Source organism: Alosa sapidissima, chromosome 16, assembly GCF_018492685.1.
Source record: "Alosa sapidissima isolate fAloSap1 chromosome 16, fAloSap1.pri, whole genome shotgun sequence".
NCBI lineage: Eukaryota > Metazoa > Chordata > Actinopteri > Clupeiformes > Clupeidae > Alosa > Alosa sapidissima.
This window is the reverse complement of record NC_055972.1, coordinates 9,641,783-9,665,498: the sequence shown is the minus strand read 5'-3', so window position 1 is coordinate 9,665,498 and position 23,716 is coordinate 9,641,783. Positions and strand designations below refer to the sequence as shown.

The window sequence follows — 23,716 nt, the reverse complement described above, 5'->3', positions numbered from 1 at the left end:
TTTATGTGAAATATTGCCATCTAGTGCTTTACAGTCGCAGTTTTTCAGCTCAACAGCTCAAAAGAAACTGTGTTTAAGTAGGCCTAAGCTTATATTACCACAATAGCAATTTTATGTTCTCTGTTAGTGTTACCAGTTTTTATACTTTACGCTCTGTGTATCATCCACTGGTTGAACAGACCAAGGTAAAAGTAAGCCTATTAACTTGACAGCAGAGTAATTTGAGCCCCCCACTGTGACACTGTCATCAGTGACATAGGAGCCAAGCCACTGTTGCTGTCTCCAGGCAACAGGAAACGCTGAACAGCGCTCTTAGCATACATCATGTCAGTTGCAATCCAGTCACACTCCAGTAAAGGATTAAACAAGGGTGAGGCATGTTTGAAGGCAATTAGCTAACTTTATAAAGGTTATTTTTGGCATTGACAAGTGCCCTCCTGGCTCCAAAAATGTCCGCCTCTATGGAGCCCCACAGAATTCGACTCATTATGAGACCTAATCAGAGCCAAATTGGGGTGGACAAATGGTTACATAAACAGATCAATCTGCCGTGCGAGAGGGGTCCCGAAGGAAGGTACGAATTCGATAGCCTGAAAGAAAAAGCACTCCACGGTTTTACAAAATTCAATCCGCAAGCCCAGCCACCGGCGGAGAACGCTGCCTTGGCACCGTTCCGAGATGAGGTGTTACTAATTGACCCATGCTCAGGACAGCTGAGTGCAGGCGCAGAAGTGAATCTTGGAAACAAAAGATGCCGCAAGTTCATAGGCAGAGTATACACTCCGTCTGACTTGTGGGTTCCAACTGGCTCAAGAGACAGACCGCAGACACCACCACAAAGGCCATCGGCTGTGGTCTGTGACTCAGCCGAACACAGCTCATGGAATTCCAGAACCCTGTCTGACGCAGCAATGCGGGCGGGCTTAGGAGGTAGGCCTAAATGTATTTCTTTATCATCATCGTTTTTATGTTACCACTAATATAAAATATTTCCGTTTATGTTATCCAGAGGTCTGAAATGTGTTTATGTTTGTGGTATTTGGTTAACGATTTTGTCCAAATCAATAGTATGCTGAGTTTGAAACAGTTTTGAGGTCCCTGCGCTCAGTCAGCCATGTTATGACTGTCTCTGTATTGTGTTCTCACAAAGGTTGGACAAGTGCTGAGAGAGTGAAAACTGCTGCTCCTAAAATTCCAGGCTCAGTGAAGTTATTTAGTTTTTTTCTGGAAAAGGATGACTCAAATTCGGTAGGCATAGCACTTAGCACAACACTTTCCCCTGTATGCATGTTAAAATACTTTTTATGAGTCTACTATCTTGTCACGTTTTCCTCAAATGCACTAGATCAGGGTGCCATCATTAATAGTATATCTCACAGATGTTCTTGAATCTGTGTGCACTATAGAAGCCATACTCTGTTATCTCACCGCAGTCTGTGAATGAGGCAGCTCAGCACTGCATTTACACATCAGTGGCTCAAAGGTCAGTTGTAGTGTTCTTGGCACAATCTTTCAATGGAACAGATCTCCACTGGCAACAGTTAGTTGACCTAGGCCACTTTTCCTGTGGCGGACCTTATGACCTAATGGAGTTATGATGTGTGGCAGAGGCTATGAGGACGTTGCTTGGGATACTAAGTTGCCTCCGCGGCTCAAACCTCCTTCAACCACTTGGGAGAAAATGGCAGACCGTGTGGATCAGCGTTTCACCGTGAGAAGATACCACACCAGGCCTGAGCTGTGGCAGGTGAGTCCTTCCATATGGTGTGGAACGAGCAGGTTGTACATAAAAGTTTGCAATTGGATTTGATTACTTTATTACTTATTCATTCTTTTGGACTTTTTTGTCAAGGCTGTCGGCCCCCATTGGAACAGATATCAACTCCGTTCCAGAAATGAAGTGAGGAAGCCAATCACATTGTAAGTTTTTTCTGCTGTGACTTTGCTGGTATTATCTAGGGAAAACAAAATCTGCCATATCCCTTTTTTGTATTTGTGGGTTCCTGCATCATTGGTTTATCTGGTTATGTTGCTGATCGGATGGTAAATGATCACAGCAACAAAAAAGAATGACTGAAGAATTAGTTGGTAGAGCATGTCTTGCTGATTGTTGATTGGCCGGGAAATCCCCTCCTCTCAGCAAAAGAATGTAACACCTCTCCTGTGTATATCTGACATTAACCAATGTTTAATAATGAGGATGTTTTGATCAGACAAATCATGGGTAGATCTTAGAGGTCTTTTAAAATGAATATGCATGGTTCATATTTGTAATACTTTTTTGTTCAACAGTACCAGCCCATGTCCAAAGTCAGGCCAGATCCCTTTGTACTGGTAAGTGAGTTGGACCAATCTATCAGATTAATCACAGATAGGATGCACTTTCTCTTTTCACCTTGCCAAGAATTCAGTATTTTCTGAAAACATAGAATGAGCTTGTGGATAATCTGGCAGCAACGTATTAAAGCATTATGAATGGTTTAATGCCCTAGAATTTCATTTAATACCATAAACTCAATTGTAGAAAATGAACCACATCACGGTTAAATCTGACACTCCACCCCGTTTCTCCATTGCTGCAGCTACTTTTAACATTAAAAGCAGTGTCCTATACTGATCTATGGAACATTGTAAAGCACATGAAACCATCAACAGCCCCACACGATCCTATCCCTTCACAGATTATCAAAGATGTTTTTGATGCTGTTGGTCCCTCCATTCAATTTATTCTCCGCTCCTGCCTTGCCACCGGCACCATTATATGTTTCAAGCATGCAGTTGTCCAGACTATGCTTAAGAAACATAATCTGGATGCAAAATGTCCTAATAACTTCCGGCCTATCTCTAAACTGCCATTTCTCTCATAAATGTTGGAGAAGGTGGTGTTAACACAGCTGCTTCCATACCTCAACTCAACAGAGATCCTAGAGCCATTTCAATCTGGTTTCAAAACCCGTCACAGCACTGAACCAGCCCTGACAATGACCTGTTGCTCACCCTTGACTGAGGTGATAATGGCATTCTGGTCCTGTTGGATCTTAGTGCTGCATTTGACACTGTAGACCATGGTACACTACTAGAGCGTCTTGAACAGTGGGTTGGCATTAAAGGTACAGCTCGAAACTAGTTTCACTCCAACCTCCACCATAGATCTTTCTTTGTATCCAAGTGCTCTTCATCCTCTGCCCCTGTGTCTTATGGTGTCCTCCAGGGATCCATTTTGGGTCCAGTACTTTTCTGCCTGTACATGCTCCCCCTAGGTAACATCAGTGGGAAAATTCAATATTTCATTCCATTTCTATGCAGATGACTCCAACTCCCACTTAAATCCGGCACCTCCATGCAGCCTCTTTTAGACGGTTTGTAAGAAATTAAAATCTGGATGGCTAACAACTTCCTTCAGTTAAATGATAACAAAACTGAAGTTATTGTCTTTGGGCCTTCAAAATCCAAAAAATCCATCCCCGCCAACCTTGGTCCCCTTGCCCCCTATGTGAAATCCCATGCACTTAACCTGGGTATTATTTTAGACTCTCATCTTAACCTGGACAAACAAATCTCATCTGTTGTAAAGACCAGTTTTTATCAATTAAGAATAATCTCCAAACTCAAGTCTGTTCTATCATACAATGATCTGAAACAAGTCATCCATGCCTTCATAACCTCCTGTCTAGACTCCTGTTCATTCCCATGAAGCCCCTAGGTCCCTCAGATCCTCCAGCCAAGGTCTCCTCCATGTCCCACGGTTCCGGCTTAAGCAAAAAAGTGACAGAGCCTTTTCTGTTGCTGGCCCTCAGCTGTGGAACCAACTGCCACTTGACATCATAAATGCCCCTTCAATTACAATATTCAAAATCAGGCTCAAAACGCACCTTTTTACATTGGCCATCCCTGTGTTATAATTGTCTTACCCTGTACTGTCTGTAATTAAGTGTTGTCTGTTGATGTCATCTTAGCTGAAATCACTGTATCTGTATGTGTATTAATCTATTTTTATTTCACTTTATTTTATTATTCTTTAGCTTATGCACTATGTACAGCACTTTGGTCAGTGCGAGCTGTGGTTAAATGTGCTCTAAAATTTAACTTTACTTACTTACCGATACTTACTTACTATTATCTATTTAACTATTTTTAGATGTCCAGGTCACTGCATTTAGAGTGCCCTCAGGAATCGGCATCGTTATAAAGTTGTCAGTTTGGCCCAAATCCTAAATTGTATGCGAGGCACACAAAACCTACTAACCCAATAGGCATTTAAGGCTATGCTGAAACTGTGGTTTTGAAATTGTCTCCCCTTTTTGGCAACCTATTGGGAGCATTGAATACCACCGGGCCTAAAGGTAGGTTTGGAACATTGAACTGCCTTACGCTAGGGACACTCAGAGTTGGCAGAGTGCCCCTGTTTGGTTATCTCCCACTGAATAGACTAATAGCATTAATTTTCAAAAGGCCTACAAACATGTTTTCGATCCCCAGGTTTCCCCATCTAAAGCCTGGATATAGAAAAAAAGAGAATTTGATTCCTTTAGATTTGGTCTCTAATATATTCCTTTCAGTCTCACCATGGCTGTATGACTGTATCTGCATCGCTTTAGTTCAATCATAGGATGGAGCCAACCCACTAGACACAAACATGGCTGTTGTTTGGTGTTTGTAGTGAGATGCCATTCTATGACATGGTTTGCAAGCATAGCAGGTTGGGTTGTTAATATAGACCCTTTCAACAATAAAAACAAAAACAATGCTTGAACGTTCTATTTGGGCCCCAATCTACTTCCTCTACATTAAGATAACATATGGAATGTTGAAAAGGAAGTCTTGTGGGGCCAACTATGATGCTGATAATGGAACTCTCTTGAAAGGGTCTATATTGTGGGGCCAACTATGATGCTGATAATGGAACTCTCTTGAAAGGGTCCACTATGATGCTGATAATGGAACTCTCTTGAAAGGGTCTATATTGTGGGGCCAACTATGATGCTGATAATGGAACTCTCTTGAAAGGGTCCACTATGATGCTGATAATGGAACTCTCTTGAAAGGGTCTGTAGTTAAATCCTTGTCTTTTGGGTTTGGGGTTTTGGTTCTCTGCGCACCTGAAATGAGAATATGTGTATTTTCAGTGAGTGAAATTGTAACAGGTGCACCTTATGCTTTTTTCATCCACCTAAGAAATACCATTGTGTAACTAGAAAAGAAAATGAAATACTAAGTTGATAAACCAATGAGTGTGGGACAGAATAATTTCTAGCTTAAGTCTCCCTTGGCAAGTCAATAATAATGACAGGTGGATATATTAAGACAAATAGCTGAAATCAGCTGAAAACAACTCAACAAATAAGTCCCATGGAGACTACATTGGGCCCAATACACAGACGCGTGCACAATTTGATGCACGATGCACATATACGTTTAAGGTGTGTCTGACTCTCATTCTTATTTAGTTTTTTTTATTGACACACGTTTTTCATGTGACAACTTGTGAACTTGAGCGCTTGATAGTTGGTGTTTCAAGCAGCCTACTGTGGGGATTAGCAACATGCTAGTTCACTGATATAAGCTTTGCAAATAAATAAATGTCTTGTTTCGGTGGTGAGTGGCGCAGACACAGGCGACACCGAGCTTTATGGCGCTGAAATGCACCGCGATGCAAAGCAACCCGACACAGAACCATAAAATGGTCACGATACCGTAGGAGTGCCGGCGTAGCTACGCCGTGAAGTTGACACAGAAGCATGTTGAGCCCTTAAGGAAGACTTGCGTCACGTTTGCAGCCACGATGCGCGGGGTGCAAGATAGGGCCCTAAGAGTGGCAATACGTAAGGAATAATGAATAGAACGCCGGTCATTATTGGGAAAATAAGTCCCGACAGGGCGAACCGAACCTCAACGCGCAGCGGAGGGGTCTTGTTCCGCCCTGAGGGACTTATTCTCCCAATAATGACCGGCGTTCTATTCATTATCCCGCTTATTACACGCCTACTTACCAAAACGAAATAATAAACTCCCCAAGATATGACTTCAGCCTACATAGCCTAGCCTATTTGTTACTGTTCATCGTGGCATTTGCTGAGACACAAATAGTTCGCAACAACACACGCTGAACTTGAATTAAACATTCTTTAGAACACAGCTGATCAACCGTCTGCTTTCACTTTTGAATGAAGTTCCAGTCCTTACGTAGTGATATGAAATACCTGAATTAGAAGCACAAACTTCGTTGCCATTGACAGCGGTCATTATTTTTTTCAGAGGTCCTTTCCTCGGAACGGAAATGACCGTTATTGGGAAATCCCATTCAAGTCAATGGAGCGTTACTTGCCTTGTGAAGAGCCGCGTAATAATGCAGCATATTTAATCTTGGTCGTGGAAATGCAGTCAGAGTTTGTGGAGATTTTGCTCCATTTGCCTCATATTCTGAAGTGATCCACAATACAACATTTAATCTTGTATTCAACAAATGAAATGAAATGGATGCAAATAAAGCATTCCAAGACCACTATACTCTTGTTTAATGAGACATTTGGGAAGCTACTCTTTAAAATGTCAATGGAGGGCTATGCTGTTGCAGGAAGACAAGTCATTTTAGAGTCGTTAACAGAATACAAAATCGTGTGGGTTAAACAAGGCCCTGCAGTCTTGAGGCACAGTGCATCACAGTACAAGAGGCTGAATGAGGGTTTACAAACAAGGGATTACTCTATGAGCAAGGAAGGCTTAGTGCTGGTCTAGACTGTACCAGAGGTTTGCAGCATACTGGAAACAAACAACTCAATTGGACTGTCACAATTAATCTGTGCTAGAATTTTGCACAGAATTTTGTGGTTTGAGACGCAGCATTTTGAAAGTCTTGGCAACCAACCAGAATTATTTGTGCCACACTAAAGCACTAATCACATTGGTCCCAGTGAGGCAACAGTGACCAAACGTTAGCTTGGACAGTGCCCAAGGCAGGTCACAAAGTAATAGGCTTGTCAAATCGTTTTTGGTTATTTAATTGTGCTCTTGTTAAGATCTAAATACTCTGCTTGATCAGAAACCTTACTGGGATTAAACTGAATAAATGTATCTGTAAAACATTTGCTACGTCACCATCTTAATCTTAATGGACCAGTTTCCCATACATGGATTAACTAGACTTTTTTTAAAACCGAGGACAGGCTTAAATCAATGTACAAGAAATTTGTCTACATACAGTACTACAGTACCCTCCAGAATTATTGGCACATCTGCTTAAGTTGACCTAAAAAAGGAATATAAAATCATCTTTTGGAAATTGAACTTAATGCCTTAAGTAAAAAGATGAGGACATATCCAACCTTTTAAGGACACCATTTTTCTTTGTGAATGAATAATGTATCATAAATAAATAAATGTTCTTCCTTAAAATACAGGGGTCATAAGTATTGGCACCCCTATGTTAAATTCCCATAGAGGCAGGCAGATTTAGAGACAGCCGTGGCCTACTGGTTAGCGCTTCGGCCTTGTAACTGGAGTGTTGCCGGTTCGAACCCCGACCAGTAGGAATGGCTGAAGTGCCTTTTAGCAAGGCACCTAACCCCTCACTGCTCCCCAAGTGCCGCTGTTGTTGCAGGCAGCTCACTGCGCCGGGATTAGTGTGTGCTTCACCTCACTGTGTGTTCACTGTGTGCTGAGCGTGTTTCACTAATTCACAGATTGGGATAAATGCAGAGACCAAATTTCCCTCACAGGATCAAGAGTATATGTACTTATACTTATTTTTTATTTTTAAAGCCCAGTTTTTTCATGGATCAAGGATACTATGTATCCTGATAAAGTTCCCTTGGCCTTTGGAATTAAAATAGCATCATCACATACCCTTCACCATACCTAGATTGGCATGGTTTTATTTCAGTTAGCCTATTAGGTGGTTTGATGCTCATTGAGTTCAATGCAAATTATTGGTCAAGTTTGTAGTAGTATGTGTGTGCAAAATATATTTTGAATCAATATAACACAACACATTGCAGCTGACTTGAGAGACTAAAGGAAAAATAGTGCAAGCATTCACAGATTTGTTAGTAGAGCCATCTAGTGGTTTTGCAATAGTGATGCACAAGCATACAGTATCTCCCCCTTTTATAGTTCCTCCTGTTCACCCCTCGAGCCCCAAAGAGCTTAGGGGTGATCAGTAATATTGTTTGTAATAATCCCTGCAAGAATTTCCTGTGAGAAACTCATGGTATTGTCCATTTTGAAATTATGGTTTACTGAGGTATGAATTTGATGTCAAAGCAAATGTGTCTGACATTGCAATGGATTTCTGGCATGTTGGCAGTTGTAGTTAGATGGCACATAACTTGACATGACAGTCATGTAATGTGACAAGACATCTGATGACAAGATACCCCCCCCCCCCATTCTCTCCCTCTCAATTCAATTCAATTCAAGTGAGCTTTATTAGCATGACTAATATTTTTGCATTGCCAATGCAGAACATTTAGACATACATTTACATAGAGAATGCTTGGAATACAGTACATGGCAAATAGATACGCATCCTAGATTAACAAACAAACTGGTGTTTGTGTGTGTGTGTGTGTGTGTGTGTGGGTGGGTGTGTGCGTGTGTGTGGGTGTGTGCGTGGCTGCGTGCATGTATGGTGTTTGTCTGTGTAATTATATGGATAGGTGCCATATAAAAGTAATAATTATGTAATTATTTAATTATTTAACCACTGTCCCTTTCCTTATGGCATTCGGTGACATATTTGGCAGCAAGATTTGCTGTCTGTCCCTGCTGTCTGAGTAAGACTGCCATTATTTCTTGTTCTTCTAGATTTCTGAACCCTGGGATTAGGCTTGTAAGCCTGTCAAAGTATGACTTACGTATAGTTGTATATTTCTCACAGTGAAGAAGAAAGTGCACCTCAGTCTCAACCTCACCTGTTACGCAGTGACCACATATTCTTTGCTCTCTTGGCAACCAGGATTTTCTCAGTCTGCCCTTTTCTATGGCTAGACTGTGGTCACTGAGTCTGTATTTGGTCAGGATCTGTCTCTGCTTTATATCTCTAACAGTAAAGATACAAGGATACAAGGAAGTTTATTGTCACATGCATATAGTTACTGGAAGTAAGAAATGCAGTGAAATTATGTCTGGTGTCAGCCTATTTGTGCATTAATGGGGGGGGGGGGGGGGGTAAAAAGTGCAGTAGAAGAGGGGTTTAGTAGATTAAGTGGCAAGGGCTGCATAAAAAAGGTGGGGGAGGATTGGGATTGGGTGGGGGGCACCAACAAGGAGCACCCAAGAGCAACAGGGGCAAGGAAAAACTCCCTTACCAAGGAAGAAACCTTGGGCAGATCCACGGCTCAAGGGGCTAACCCAACTGCCAGGGGTCTTGGTGTGTGTGTTGGGGATATGTAAAGAGATATTCTTCCAATTGGTATTCAGATTTTATTGACTGTTAACATTCTAATTTGCTTTGTTTTTTTGTCTCCTTTTGCCAATGTTCCAAATATTTTTCTTTAGATTCTTGAATGATCTCTCTCTCTCTGTGTATAATGTCCCTTCATGAAGTGGCACAGTTGGATCAGAAAACATGGACAATATAGACATCGTTGGGAAGGACTTTACCCCTTTGACCATGCTGCGTAAACCAATGCCTCCGTACACCCCCACTGCACAGTAAGTATGCACTATTGTGTGTGAAATATAGTCCAAATAAATGGACAGATGCATTAATTGACACATAGATTGATAAAGAGATGACAGACAAATTCATCATTTGAATAGCGACACTAAACACTTCATGACCGTTTTAATGTGTCCTTTGACAAATGCACCTTTATTCTGTGGTACACTTACAAAAGCCCTGTTTTGTATTTGCAAGTCGACCCACCATCCCAGGTTACACTGGTAAAGCCCATTATGACACGGCCAGCCTGCCTGCTCTGCCCCACACTGCTCCGGCCCTGGGGTAAGTCCCCCCGCTGCCCCCCCATCACCATCACCATCACCACTAAGCCACCGTGGAGCTGATGGTTGGCCTGAGGGCTGCCATTGATCTGGTCAAAATGTATGCCAAAACACAGGCCAACTGTAACAAAACCAGTTCAGAGCAGTTGTTCCATGTTTGGTCACGCCATCTCTTGGCACAGCCCCAGAAATGTGACACTATGAAGATATTGCAGAAGCATGACAATTGTTTGTCTCACGGTCATTAAGACGTGTTAGACTATGAAATCGGCTAATATGCGCTGCTGTCGTGCTGAGAGCTCACTGGCAGCTTATCAACCACTCAGGAGTCTTTGACAGACCTGCAGGGTTGAGCTGCTTTTCATGCCACCAATGCCACCATATATTTTGATCTACAGTGATTAGGGTTGCAAAATTCCGGAAATTTTCCTAAAGTTGGAAACTTTCCATGGGAATTAATGAAAATATACGGGAATTAACATGAATTAATGGTAATAAACTGGGGAATTTTAATATGGCAAGTTAGTCTATAACAGGGAACTTAAATGTAGTGGACAAACCCCCATCTTGCAGCATAATATTAGTTAAAACAACCTGATTTAATGCAATTTCGAATTTCTACCCTGCACATGTCAATGACATGCACACAGCAATCAACATAGGGTACTAGACATAAAGGAACCCTATGGTGCGTTCATGTGCATGGGTGAAAAAAATTAACAATGATAACATCATCTCATGTGGGAATAACTGGTGTGAAACTGGGGGAAGTTTGCAAACAAAGTTGCCCAGTTGTAGGCTTGTTGTCACTTTTGTCCTCATTCAAATGGGTGTACGTCATTTTGCATTAGCTTTAACAGGACAATTAATAACCATATGCAATTTCATTATTTTTATATATATATATATTTTATTTGTTTTACCATTTTCTGGGACTCTGACTGCAGACAGCAAAGTGATAGTCAGTCAATATCCCAACCAATTGGATTTTGTTGTTGAGTGGCATGGTGTATCTTGGGCAGTTCAGTGGTTTCAGTGTTGCTAGCCTAGCACGCTAGTAAACCATAGACAGAGAATGGGATCCCGCTAGTATTGCTAGCTTTGTATGCTAAGCTAAGCGAAAATACGAACAAACAAATCGTATTGCTTATCACGAAACAAAATGATAATGTTTGTATATGAAACAGTTTGTATGAATTACCCAAAAATCCCAGGTTATTCCCATTCATTCCCATAATAATTCCCATTCATTCCCAAATAATTTCCTTTAATTCCATTAATTCCATGAAAGTTTCCAATTTGGAATGTTTCCAAAATTCCCCATCTTAACTTCTAATGGAAATGTCCTGGAAATTTTCTAAACGTTTGCAACCCTAGCAGTGATACAATACAGCTTAATTAGTCAATTATGTAACAGCAGTATTTACAGTACAGTGCACTGAGTGAAATCTCAGTTATATTGTATTATAGGTCAATTTGGCTTTTCAATTAGATTTTTGGTTGACTTTTCATGGACATTGAAAAGTGTTTCGAGATGCATTTGTAGGTTTTACTACACTGCCTCTCAAAAATGCTTTCTCTCAGTGGTTAACTTGTTTGTAATCTGTTAGCAGTCTTACCTGCTTTTGTTGGTTGTTTATCTAGCGGATGTTATTGTCCAAAGCAACTTGCAATGACCTCAATAAACATTACATTAACATTCAAATTGATAGTTTAAAGTCATATAGCCTAAATAATAATAATAATAATAATAATAAGTTTATTTTATATAGCGCCTTTCTCAAACCCAAGGTCGCTTTACATAGTAGGAAGGCAGGGAAACACAATAACAAACAAACAACAATACAACAAAGACAAAGGCAGGGAAACACAATAACAAACAAACAAAACAATACAACAAAGACAAGTTATCTGTATGGAGCTATGTGTTGGGTGTGGAGGAGAAGTGATCATTAATGAAGAATGAAGATTAACATTAATGAAGATTATGGGGCAGCCATGGCCTACTGGTTAGCGCTTCGGACTTGTAACCGGAGGGTTGCCGGTTCGAACCCCGGCACGGCTGAAGTGCCCTTGAGCAAGGCACCTAACCCCTCACTGCTCCCCGAGTGCCGCTGTTGTTGCAGGCAGCTCACTGCGCCGGGATTAGTGTGTGCTTCACCTCACTGTGTTTTCACTGTGTGCTGAGTGTGTTTCACTAATTCACAGGATAAATGCAGAGACCAAATTTCCCTCACGGGATCAAAAGAGTATATAGAAAATATCAATGTTAGTTATATACTGAATAGAATTTCCCATAATAATAACAACAACCATTAACATTACACCTTACACATTGTAAGGAGACATATTTAAGGTAAGGTAAGGTATGTCTCCTTACCTTAAATATTTAAGGTAAGGAGACATATTTAAGGTAAGGTAACCTTATTGTCTATAAGGTTTATCTATCTGCCTGGCCCCTGTTAACTTGGAGTAAAAAAAGTAGCACCTTTACTAAAGTTAAGATCAGTCATTGAAATTTCTAAGTAGCCCTCCCTGCTCATTCATTTTTCCCGAATTATGGGGAGTAATCAAAGTCAAGTTTATTTGGATAGCACATTATCATACACAATTGTCATTTGATGTGCTTTACACAAGCAGAACAATCAAATAAAATGCAAATAGCCCAAGTAAAAATTAATATTAAAAATATAAAAGAAGAATTAAAAAAATAAAAGGAATAAATAAATAAACATATGACTATAAAACAATCCATATGGCCTATCAAGAAATCAACGGATTAATCAAAGGCAGTAGAATATAGTGCAGTTTCAAGTCTCCTTTAAAACAGACTACCATTGGAGCAGATCTAATCTCCATAGGGAGGGGGTTCCAGTGGTGGGCGGTAGCCTATAATGGCTAAATGTCATTTCACCTTGCTTGGTATTGACTCTGGGGATGACTAGCTGACGACTAGCTGTCTCAGTAGATCTTGATCTCTAGCAGGCATATGGCATTAGCATTTCTGCAGTGTATTTAGGGCCCAGGGCATTTAGTGTCTTGTACATGATTAATAGTACCTTGAATTCAATTCGGAAAGTGACTGTGTCACTGCAAAGTGCAAAGACTTGAGAATTGGAGTAATATTATCTCTTTTCTTGGTTTTGGCTAAAAGTCTGGCAGCAGCGTTCTAAGTTAGCTGTACCTGTCTGATAGATTTCTTGGGGAGGCCAGTGAGAGGAGTAGCAGTATAGTGGACCCTGCAGGACAAGAATGAGTAGGGGAGTACCTGGGTCTTTTTTTGAGGGACCATCAGCTGCTGTGAGGATGCAACAGGTGTCAGTAATTAAACTAGGAAATACTAAACATGAGTGTATGTACCAGTAGTTGTACCTAGGTCTACATTTATATGCAGCAGTAACCATGGCCAAGAGCAAATCTGTAATTGTTATCAGAAGTCTCAGAAATCTTTGAGAAAATGTTGCTGATTACACCTGTGTTTGCGATCTTACAAATATAACTTTGATTCGTTTTACTTTATGAAGATTTTTGGAAAAAGCATGTCACTCTGAGCACAGAGAAGTTGGAGATTTTCTCTTTTAAATGCCCTAATGCCTTTTAATGAATAGTCATGAAAACCTTCAATGTGTTCTATTTTTGTACCCACATTGCTTTGTGTCAGTTTCAGTGCACTCAAACTGTATCCTAGGGCGCCAAAATGAATACTCAGTAGGCCACATGAACAATTCAAGAAAAAAGTGGCGCCCATAAGCACTTGGAAAAAGCAGCCATTCAGAATCAGTGCTCCTGCTTACACAGCAGTGAGTCAGCAGTGGTGTGCCGAGGGCCTTCCAGGCCTCATCAGAAGCAGGAATGGCCACTCAACTCCCCTGACTTCAAGCCAGTGGGAAATCGTTGGGCTGATCCTGAACATCTGTGTGTGGAGCAGCATCCTGATGAGCTCAGCTCAAGACTAAGCCCTTCGTTTCCATTTGTGTGTGTGTGTGTGTGTGTGTTGGGGGGGGGGGGGGGGGGGGCACAGTGATTCTACCTGCACCCACAGATGACTTTGTGTAGGACGAATGTGTGTTTGGGACACATCTTGAGACATGTGTTACAGCTGAATGGTGAATGTTGTGCACTTCTATGAGACTGGTTTGTAGGCACCTTTGTGTCAGCAGGTGGCAGTAATGTAGCATAGAGTAGCATAGAGTCACAGCTGGAAATTCAAGTTCCTCTCGATGCATTATGAAGACAAATGTAAATGTATCACAGAAATAGGAGGGTTAGGATCAAATGCACAATACGTGCATAAACACATTTGCCTTACAAAGTCCATATGCCTTACCCTCATGTCCACACACATGATCAGGGCATAAAGAGGTGCATTTGGTTTGAAAAGCAGGACTGTCTCTCTGCCTGTGTCAGTAGACAGGGCCTGGCCTAGATGGACTACACCGCAGTGATCCACATCCTGTGGACTTATTTTGGGTCTGGTGGCCTGTGGGCGTCAGAAGGTCAGCATGCAAAATGGTGCCAGCTAATGTGACCTGGAGAGAATAGGTATATATTAAAAGGGGTCATGAATGTGTATGAAATATTCATAGATTCAAACAGAAGTTGGTGCACAACTACTTGGGAAACTCAGAAACCAGAATTAAGTTGCATGCTCACAGCTATGGCCAGATATTTCCCTAAAAAAGGAAATACATTTAATATCACAGCTTCTGCAAGACTGAAAAATAAAAATGGCACGACTATCTCCCCACATTGTCATTGCACATTGTGTGTTGAACTGAAAAAGGAAAAGGAAAAGTATAGCATCAAAAGAGGAGCACTCTGCTAGCTCTCTGGCGGCTGCCTAAGGTTTGATGTCAAACCTGTTTCCTAGCAGGGCCCACCCCAAAGAGCAGGTTCACTTTGTTCTGGAGCAACTCTCTCCAGATGGCCCCATCCAGAACTGAAATGTTCCTGGTAGTGGTAATGGTGGTTTTACTGCAGACACCTCCATTTTCCTGGAAAAAATGGCCCTCAAAAAGCTGTTTCCTCTGACGACAAAACTAGCCCCTCATATTTTCAACCATATAACGGAAAAGGGCAAGACTCTTACATTTGTACACACATGATGGAAGTTTAAGAGTTTATATAAAGACTTTTTTTTAAATTTATTTCCACATTTCTAAATACTTGTAGAGTATTGTTTTTGTCTGATTGCTGTTTGCAATTGCTAAAGCACGTCAAAACACAAAAATCAAAAACACAAAAGAACTCAAAAGCAAAATCTCTTGCAAAAGCATACATATCACTCAAAACTATCACCATTATCTAAAGTTTTGGGATTTATAGTTGTAGCAGGTTGTAAATAATGGTATATACAGTACAGTATTATATAACAAAAACACCACAGTATACAGAAGTGCAGTTACATCCTCCATCCTGCCTGCGAACATCACACATAGTATCCTGTTGCCAAATGTTAGGGGAAGTATAGTCTTGAATGGAGTATCCAGCCCTGGCATGCTTCCATATTAATGTGATTGCTTGGGATCTTCAAAAAGCATTTAAGACTTATGTTATTATCTTGTCTCTAGCTTATACATTTTTCCCTATAGGGTTGCAGTTTGTATATGTTTATGTTAATTGCTATTATTTTGGTAAATTCTATTTCATTTATTAAAATATGGGTATTATTCGGCTATTTGATTTGGCTATAAACTGTTAATTTTATTGTTAATGTAATGTTTATTTATGTCATTGTTATAGTCACTTTGATAAAAGTGTCTTGTGCTCCTTCTTCTCTTGCTCCTCCTCTTCCTCCATCGCATCCTCCTTGTCCTCCTAGTGCTAATCGTCCCACAGTGCAAACCTGAACCCTCTTTAGAGAATTGAGTCTGATTTCAAAGTCATCAGATTGGTTACAAATGTTTTGAAATGTGCGTTCTTGGTTTGGATCGTTGATAATTGATGTGTGTATTTCAGTGGCAGTGTTTAGCAGTCGACACACAAAGGCTTTTAGTTTCAAATGATTTATGTCTAATGTATATAACTGTGTTTAGTTTTATGCGAAAGGTGTGTTTTATCATTTCGAACATTGTATAAAGATGGGTTTAACAAACCCGGTAAATAGATGGGCTACTTGTGTTGTACTTGTTTTATGTTTATGATATTTAGCAGATGCTTTTGTCAAAAACGACTTGTATGACACCATTGCATTAACATTCAAATTATCAGTTTATCATAAAGTCAAGTATTAGTAATCGAGCATTTTTGTGTCTTAGCAATTGCAAAAAACTGTAACAACTGTTCATTTTGGAACCCCCAATTTTAGTCATATTTTGTACAATGCCTACATTTCTGCGATGCCATTTAAATATCTTATGATTAAAAAATCTATCCTGTGCAAAGCAATATAGCAGCAGTTAGCCGTTCAAGATATCTTGCGAGACATAGTAAGTGAAGCGATTTCCAGTTGAAAGGTACATGTCTCTTACAGGGGTAGCCGTCAGAGCCACCTGGCCTTTGGCCACACTGGCCCGCTGTCCAGGATGGTGACCAGAGTTCCACCCCAGAACCCTTTCCTCCAACCAAGCCCTCCAGCATTCCCCATCTCTACTTAGAGAGAAAGCGTGCACACACACAAGCACACACACACACACACACACACACACAGAGAGAAGACACACTACACAGAGTAATAAAGATTTGAAATAAAAAATAAAAAATAAGTGGGAAATGTGTGAAATGTAAGGGTCTCTTCATGAAATCCAATCTGTGTTTGTGAATAGATCTGTAATGATGTGATGTCAGTGACTGATTCTCTGAGAATTCGGAATAATGAGATGCTTCATTAGCATAATTTCCCTTGATTTAGATGAGTGCTTCTGTGAATATGGAGGGAGTGAGCATAGTCTGTCATTGTCTTCTCAAACTTTCTCTCTCTCTCTCTCACACACACACACACACACACACACATACTGTACACTTTCTCTCTCTCTTTGTGTGTGTGTGTGAGTGCATGTGCAGTGTGCATGTGTATAAAAGTTTTTAAAGGGGTTTCATTTGTTTGGAGAATAGTTAGAGTGGTTTAAAAACTCATTTTTTTGTTTTGCCCATTTTAATGGTAGAGCACAATATAGTTTCAGCTCAACCACAAATGTTTCTGTTGAGCAGCATTTTTATATTAACGCCACCAGTGGTTATTCTCAAAATATTATAATCTTGGGAAGCAAAAATAGAATGAAGCTGACAATTTTTTTTGTGCACATGAAGCAGCATTTTATGTAGTCTTAGATGCCCTTTTATGTAGCGTAATTTTTTACCTGAAAATAATGACTTCAAACTCATCATTTTGTGGGCAGCCGTGGCCCACTGGTTAGCACTCTGGACTTGTAACCGGAGGGTTGCCGGTTCGAGCCCAGACCAGTGGGCTGCGGCTGAAGTGCCCTTGAGCAAGGCACCTAACCCCTCACTGCTCCCCGAGCGCCGCCATTGTAGCAGGCAGCTCACTGCGCCGGGATTAGTGTGTGCTTCACCTCACTGTGTGTTATATATATGTACTTATACTTACTATACTCTTGATGGTACACTGATATTTTAAAGGGAGAGTGGCGTCCGAACATTGCACATACTTTGTCGCGCAGAAGATGCAAACTTTTTGTCACTTCTCAACACACTCCTCTGTACCCCTTTAATGTCAAGGGGTAAATACAAATTCTTATATTGTGTTGCTTTAATGCATTACAGTTTCATGTACACACATCCAAAATCACATCTGCAACTCAGTCTCAGAACCTTGAACTCGGGTTGGTTGCAACCTGGTACTAGTTTGGTTAAAGATGCCATCTTTTTACCTGTTGACAAGAAATTTGGGGGTGAAGCTTCTCTTCATGTCTTCTTTCTTCATATGGCATCCATTAACATTCTGTCCTCTCACTCAGCTGTTCTCTCTGACTGTGTTTGCACTTCCACATTTATTATTTTGCAACAATATCTACATTTTTTTACTTCTAAAACCTCCTCCTGACTTCTGATGTTTGGTTAGATGGCCATACTTTCCCAGATTATATTCATATCCCTTTATACTGTATTGTGTTTTCAGCATTGTGTTTCAGTATTTTGAAAACGAATTTCAAGTAATCTATCTGGTGTTACTTGAGCATGCGTGAAAAGACATGTGCTAATCTAAATGCAGAGTAAGCAATAAACAAAAGTGTGCCACACTACAGTAATTCCATGTAAGATCAGTATTGATAAATGTTTTTTTTTTCTCAAATATTTTGATATATGCTCTGATGCTCTGCCCTTGTGAAGTGCAACTGCTGGAGCATGTGCCGTTGTCTTCCTACCATCCATCCTGTTGCCTTTTTTTCTGGGTTTTGCTCAAACCATTTTCTGCTGCGGTCTCTGTAACCTTGACACCTTGGTCTTGGTGGGAATGACGCTGTTTATTCAGCTCCCAGTGATGGAGATGTGGTTAGCAGATAACCAACGTCCTTTTGGAGGCTACGGCTGTTTTCCTGCCCTGGCTCTGGGAGGGGCCCCACTCCTTCCTACCATGGCTTTCTGTCTGCTGCCTTTTGGCTTTCCGTTCCAAGGTGCCTTTCCTTGTGCTTTGTTATACCTTACCCCAGTGGAAAGGGTTCATTTGGTGATTAGCCTTTAAAAAGGTTTTCAGCAAGCTACTCTGGTGTGATTTCATTAGTAAATACTTGACTCAAAAAATACTATATTACGACAGATGACATTAGCTTTTGAACACAAATAATGCATTAGGTTCCAATTATGTCAACTGCTTATTTTTTGTTTATGAAAAAAACATGCATCTTAAATCATTCAGACGGCTATGCAATTGTGGTGGACTCATAGTTAGCTGAATTTACTCAACATCTCATAAAATAATCAGAAATAGTGAATAACATAATTAGATGCAAAGTAACTTATAAGTTCATACCTTTAAAATTGACTATTTTGTGCTTATCCCATATAGCCACAGGTTGATCTAATATATCTCCAAACAGTATATAATATATTCCCATGCTATTATATCTCTCTCCAGCTCTCTCCTCTTTCCTGCATAATCCCTCTCTCCACATCACTGGTTTACATCTCATCAGCAGGCCTTGCCTTCACACTAGGGTCACAAACATAATGGCTTCCTCACTGACAATGCATCGGGCTCTCGGTGTCGCTCTTGCCTGGCCAAGAGATTAATTTCCCCTCAGCGTCTTAATTTTTACTCGTCGTTTCTCCATAAAGAGGGTAAATGTCAAGCATGCCTGACTCCCTCTAGTGACACATCCATGCCTGTAGATAATTACCATAAGGAAATTGATGGTTTAGTGTGCAAAGGGGAATTTAATTTACTCTGACATCCTTGCCGCATAATTCATTCCCAAAGAAAGTGAGGTTTCTCAGCCCACCAACTGCAAATTTCACTATTAACATGATTACCAATCCTGAACACCTCAAACTTATTTAGGTATTTAAACCAATTATTGCCTACATGTTCTTGAACCTCCTAAATTGGGAGCAGTGAATGCTGCTTAAAGATCCATGAAATAAGACACAGGCAGTCTTTTGTTGTGGATTCTCTCAGGTTTAGTTTGCTCAACACTGATATGTGGCAAATCCACTGGTGCTTTTTAATTGCACTATATTATCCATTGTGGTGCTGTAGATGAAATGCTTGGGTCCAGTGAATTTTGTTCATCTGTTGATTTTGAAAGGATGCGGCAGACACTTATTTAAAAATACCATTTGTCTCTTAAAAATTGAATTTCTATTAAAATGCAAAAGTTGTAGGTCCCAAAGAACAACTGTATGAGGCAATGAGATATGACATAGTATGCAACACATTATGTTCATTGTGTGTTCTGTATGAAAATGTTTAAGTTGATTAAAAATTAAAAATACTATACTTTTAAGTTGTAGAAAAATAGTGCAGTATATTGAAAAAAAGCAATGAGTCCACTCAATATTTGTACAGTCCCAGGCCTGATAGACTGTAGATGTTACTCCCTCATTTGAATTCTCTGATAATATATCTCTTAGACCGGGAAGCGCGTGTTCAACCCTGCTAGTTATGATTTGCGGGAAACGCCATGCATGGTGCTGAGTCACTGCCCCCTCTCCTGCCCCCCTGCACCTCCCCTGTTGGCATTCCCTCAGCCTGGCCTCTGGATGGGCATCATAGCAGGTCTGCCATTTACCCACTTCTGATTATAGACCCTTTCAACAATAAAAACAAAAACAATGCTTGAACGTTCTATTTGGTTCCCAATCTACTTCCTCTGCATTAAGATAACATATGGAATGTTAAAACGGAAGCCTTGTGGGGCCAACTATGATGCTGATAATGGAACTCTCTTGAAAGGGTCTATAGGTTCTGAACCCACTGCCCCACCAATACCCATTGGGTACATTAGTTTGGTGTTTGTGTCCGCCCTGTGCAACATCATACATTGTCATGATGAAGCAACATGCCCAGACACTACAAAGGGTTCTCCAAGGTCCTTTGAGTTCCTCATTTCTACCCAGACCAACTGCCTGAGAAAGTCCTGGCTCATCTCAGATAAGGGCAGCCTCCTGCTGTCGTGACTCAGCAGCTCGGGGCCTGCAGCCACCTCTCCACAGATAGGGCTACCTTGAAGGGTTAAAAACAAGGAACACTTGGGAGGGGAGGCTCTGGGTTTCAGGCTTGGTGCTCTAATACTGGACTGGACGATGCATAGCAGAATCATTATTTAGAATGTAATGACAAAACATGGGAGGGAAATGAGCCTATTTATTCAAAATCAAACTTGCTGCACAACTCATTATTTATTGATCTCTATAAATATTAATGATAAAATTATAGCTATATTTTGGATGATTGCTGTCATAGTGGAGCATACCTTCATATTCAAATAAGGATTTTTGTTAAGCCAAAGCCAGATGTTGAACAGGTCATATCTCGTACTGATTTTCAAAATGATATTGCAATGAAGAGCAGAGTCTATTACTCAATTGTATAGACCGCAGAGTATTTAGATAGTAAGATGTATATTAGAGTAGCATATTGGACCATGGCATTTTACTATTATAATACAGAACACCCATAGATGATTAACATGACTGAAACCACTAGACGTTATATTATGTCTATATCTTGTAACATTCTATTTGTCTATATCTGTTGACTACTATAATACTTTAGTATATGACTATGCTTTTAAAAAGACTGTTGATATAACACAGCTTGGAAAATGCTATTGGAATAACTAAACTAGGACACTCATAATGATGGGCAAATGGCCTGACCGACACTTTGTACATGTTGAGTGTCCCATATTCAGCTACCCATACCATGCAATGCTTTCTTTTCCTTTGAATTTATGGACAGTGGTTAGAGATAAAGCATTCCAATACTGCCTGAAAGACATGAAAATATCCTGAGGTCTATGTAACAGTCAGATGGACATACACATTACACCCAAACCTTAACAGGGTACCCAGTATCTCATTACACCCAGCACTTTAGTAATCAAAATTCCACAGGCCTACAGTACAGAAGAAAAGAGCATATAGTATTTAATAGAGTGTGTTAATTGTTTGTTGCTGAACCAGTTAAAGGTGATGAAGACATTTTAGATCAATAGCCTAATAACATAACAATATAATACATAGAAATATGCTAATTATGATAAACATAACTATATGCCCATGGTTTTTGGATAAATCTGGGTTGGAATAGGATGTGCATGGGGAAAGGGGAAAGTTTTAGTTTCTCCTACTGGCATACACACTGTTGGTGCTATCAGTTACCAACTGTCAAAACAGGTGACGGGGGGGACCTGCCTCTGTGCATATGCGTCTCCCTGTCCGTCCCTGACAAAGAAATAAATAAATAAGACATGAACGGTCCACTCTCTTCGCTCGCCTCATCCTATCTCATGCATGGCTGCCAGTGATGGTCTACTGGGTGTCAGCTTTTATTGGCACGATACAAAGCAATGTGCCAAGGGCTGCCGCTTCGACTCCCTGAGCAGAATCGGCCTCTGGAATAAAAGCTTGCAAAATGCTCCGTTTGAGAACAGAGACATAGCAATGTTAGGCTGGAACGAGGAAGTGCAGTGGAGAGGGGAGGGACCGAGGGCAGAGTTCCATAGTGCTGCAGCGGCGCTACGAACTTCTGCACATGGAGCGGGGGAGAGTTGGAAGAGCTTCATATTGCAAAGTCAAGGAATAGCAGGTAGAGTAATTTTCACGATGCTTTTAAACTCAAAAAATGTCAAAGTAAGTCTGACTACCAATCATTTCAAGTGAAGGGTTTACGAATTTCCGTGAAGTGAACAAAAAAGGAGGCGAGTTGGAAAATATTGTCCTTCAGTCTAGAGCAGGTGCGAGAGCGTCACTTAAATCCACTGGGGCTACAGCACTAGACAGCTTAAAAGGCGCGGAATGGATTAGATGTTAACGGAGACCAAATGGACTATTCTAACATAGTTTAAATTATGTGAAGACCTCTGTTATGATGTACTGTCTCACTTCCAAAACTTTTTATGAATTTTAAAGTGCCATGGATTTTCCCGGTATCCAAATGGATAGGTTTGGAATATCGGATAATTTAATAATTTAAACGTCACGACACTGAATAATTGACATATAGACTTACATTAGATTAAACAAACTGAAGAGAAGTTTTACTAATTTTAAACTGTTGAATATAGTGAGTTAGAAAAATGATAATCTACCGCTTCTCCTAAATGGCACCTGTTGCAACACGCGCATCCTGCTTTCACTGAGACATTGCGAAGTTTTACGGTAGAAAGTTTTGTAATTGTCTCTGATTAAAGTTTTCCAGACAAACAAATTATGCTTGAACTTATATTTTACTGTAAACAAGCTAGTAGTGTAAGAGACGTTTCCTACGTTATTTTGAAATTCAAACAGTTTAACATTGCCTCATAAATGTTGGCTATATTTAAAGTTGCCTATATTGTAATTTTCATGAACTCAGTGAAATGTGTAAATGTAGGCTACATCTCAGTTCAACATATCTCAAAGAGCGCATTTCCAAATAGCTATTTCTTTTTCGCACTAAAAAGTAACCATATATTCCTTGCTATTATAGTCCCGTAGGCTACAAATTATTTTACTTTCATCAGTTTTCTTTAGAGGTATTCTGAACTTACATTCTAAGCTCCTGTAGCCTACACATCGATCAAACTCATGTAACATCAGGTGCCGTGGAACCGATTATGCATGTGAGGTTGTGTTGATTGATTGTGGGCAGGACATGTAGCGTACACACAAAGCTAATCATGCACGAAATAGTGATAGCAATGTACGTAGCCTATAGCCAACCTCTGCTGACTTCAGACAGAAATACCAAGATTATGCGAGAATCAGGTACAAGTCTGCGTGGCTTCACCGGCATCATGAGTGAACGTCTTATCTGTCTGCATCGACAGGGTTTAAGAGGTCAAACATTTCTTATGTTGAAATGGTTTAATATGAAAAAATGAGCTATCTTTTAAATGTTTCCTACCACATTACTGTACATTAGTCGCCAAAAACAACTTACTGAAATAGTTAACCATCTTAGAGTTAGGGCTACAGTTTATGACAAAAACCTGAAGTTGAACTTTCAAGCGCCCTTCCTGGAACATGCCATGGGTTTGTCACGTATACATTCAACCGAAAAACCCATGAATGTCAATAATTGCATTGAATATTACTTTAAATGTTCGATTGAAATTCCAAAATAAATATAAATATTTTAATAAATAAAGGCTAAGCCTTTTAATAGTCACCA

At 40.3% G+C, this 23,716-nt stretch overlaps 2 protein-coding genes across 2 annotated transcripts in view; both read left to right on the top strand.

Moving 5' to 3' along the window:
* The first annotated feature begins 304 nt into the window (after positions 1-304).
* On the top strand, positions 305-16,633 carry LOC121685901 (spermatogenesis-associated protein 48). Its single transcript, XM_042066747.1, has 9 exons — positions 305-930; positions 1,151-1,248; positions 1,407-1,483; positions 1,609-1,747; positions 1,853-1,920; positions 2,293-2,334; positions 9,544-9,651; positions 9,857-9,943; positions 16,415-16,633. Exons 1-9 carry the CDS (start codon positions 450-452, stop codon positions 16,536-16,538), a joined length of 1,224 nt encoding a protein of 407 aa, XP_041922681.1. The 5' UTR covers positions 305-449; the 3' UTR covers positions 16,539-16,633.
* A 5,138-nt stretch (positions 16,634-21,771) lies between these two features.
* Positions 21,772-23,716, top strand: part of ikzf1 (IKAROS family zinc finger 1 (Ikaros)) — an 18,775-nt gene continuing 16,830 nt past the window's right edge. The window contains exon 1 of the mRNA XM_042065616.1: positions 21,772-22,150. Coding sequence (XP_041921550.1) covers positions 21,856-22,150 — 295 coding nt within the window. The 5' untranslated portion in view covers positions 21,772-21,855. The remainder of the gene's footprint in view (positions 22,151-23,716) is intronic.

Excerpts from the sequence above, each read along its gene's own strand:
- LOC121685901 (XM_042066747.1), top strand. The coding sequence starts at position 450 with ATGTCCGCCTCTATGGAGCCCCACAGAATTCGACTCATTATGAGACCT. Across the intron at positions 1,249-1,406 it reads AAAAGGATGACTCAAATTCG|AAGCCATACTCTGTTATCTC; the intron begins GTAGGCATAGCA and ends TGTGCACTATAG. Across the intron at positions 1,921-2,292 it reads GTGAGGAAGCCAATCACATT|TACCAGCCCATGTCCAAAGT; the intron begins GTAAGTTTTTTC and ends TTTGTTCAACAG.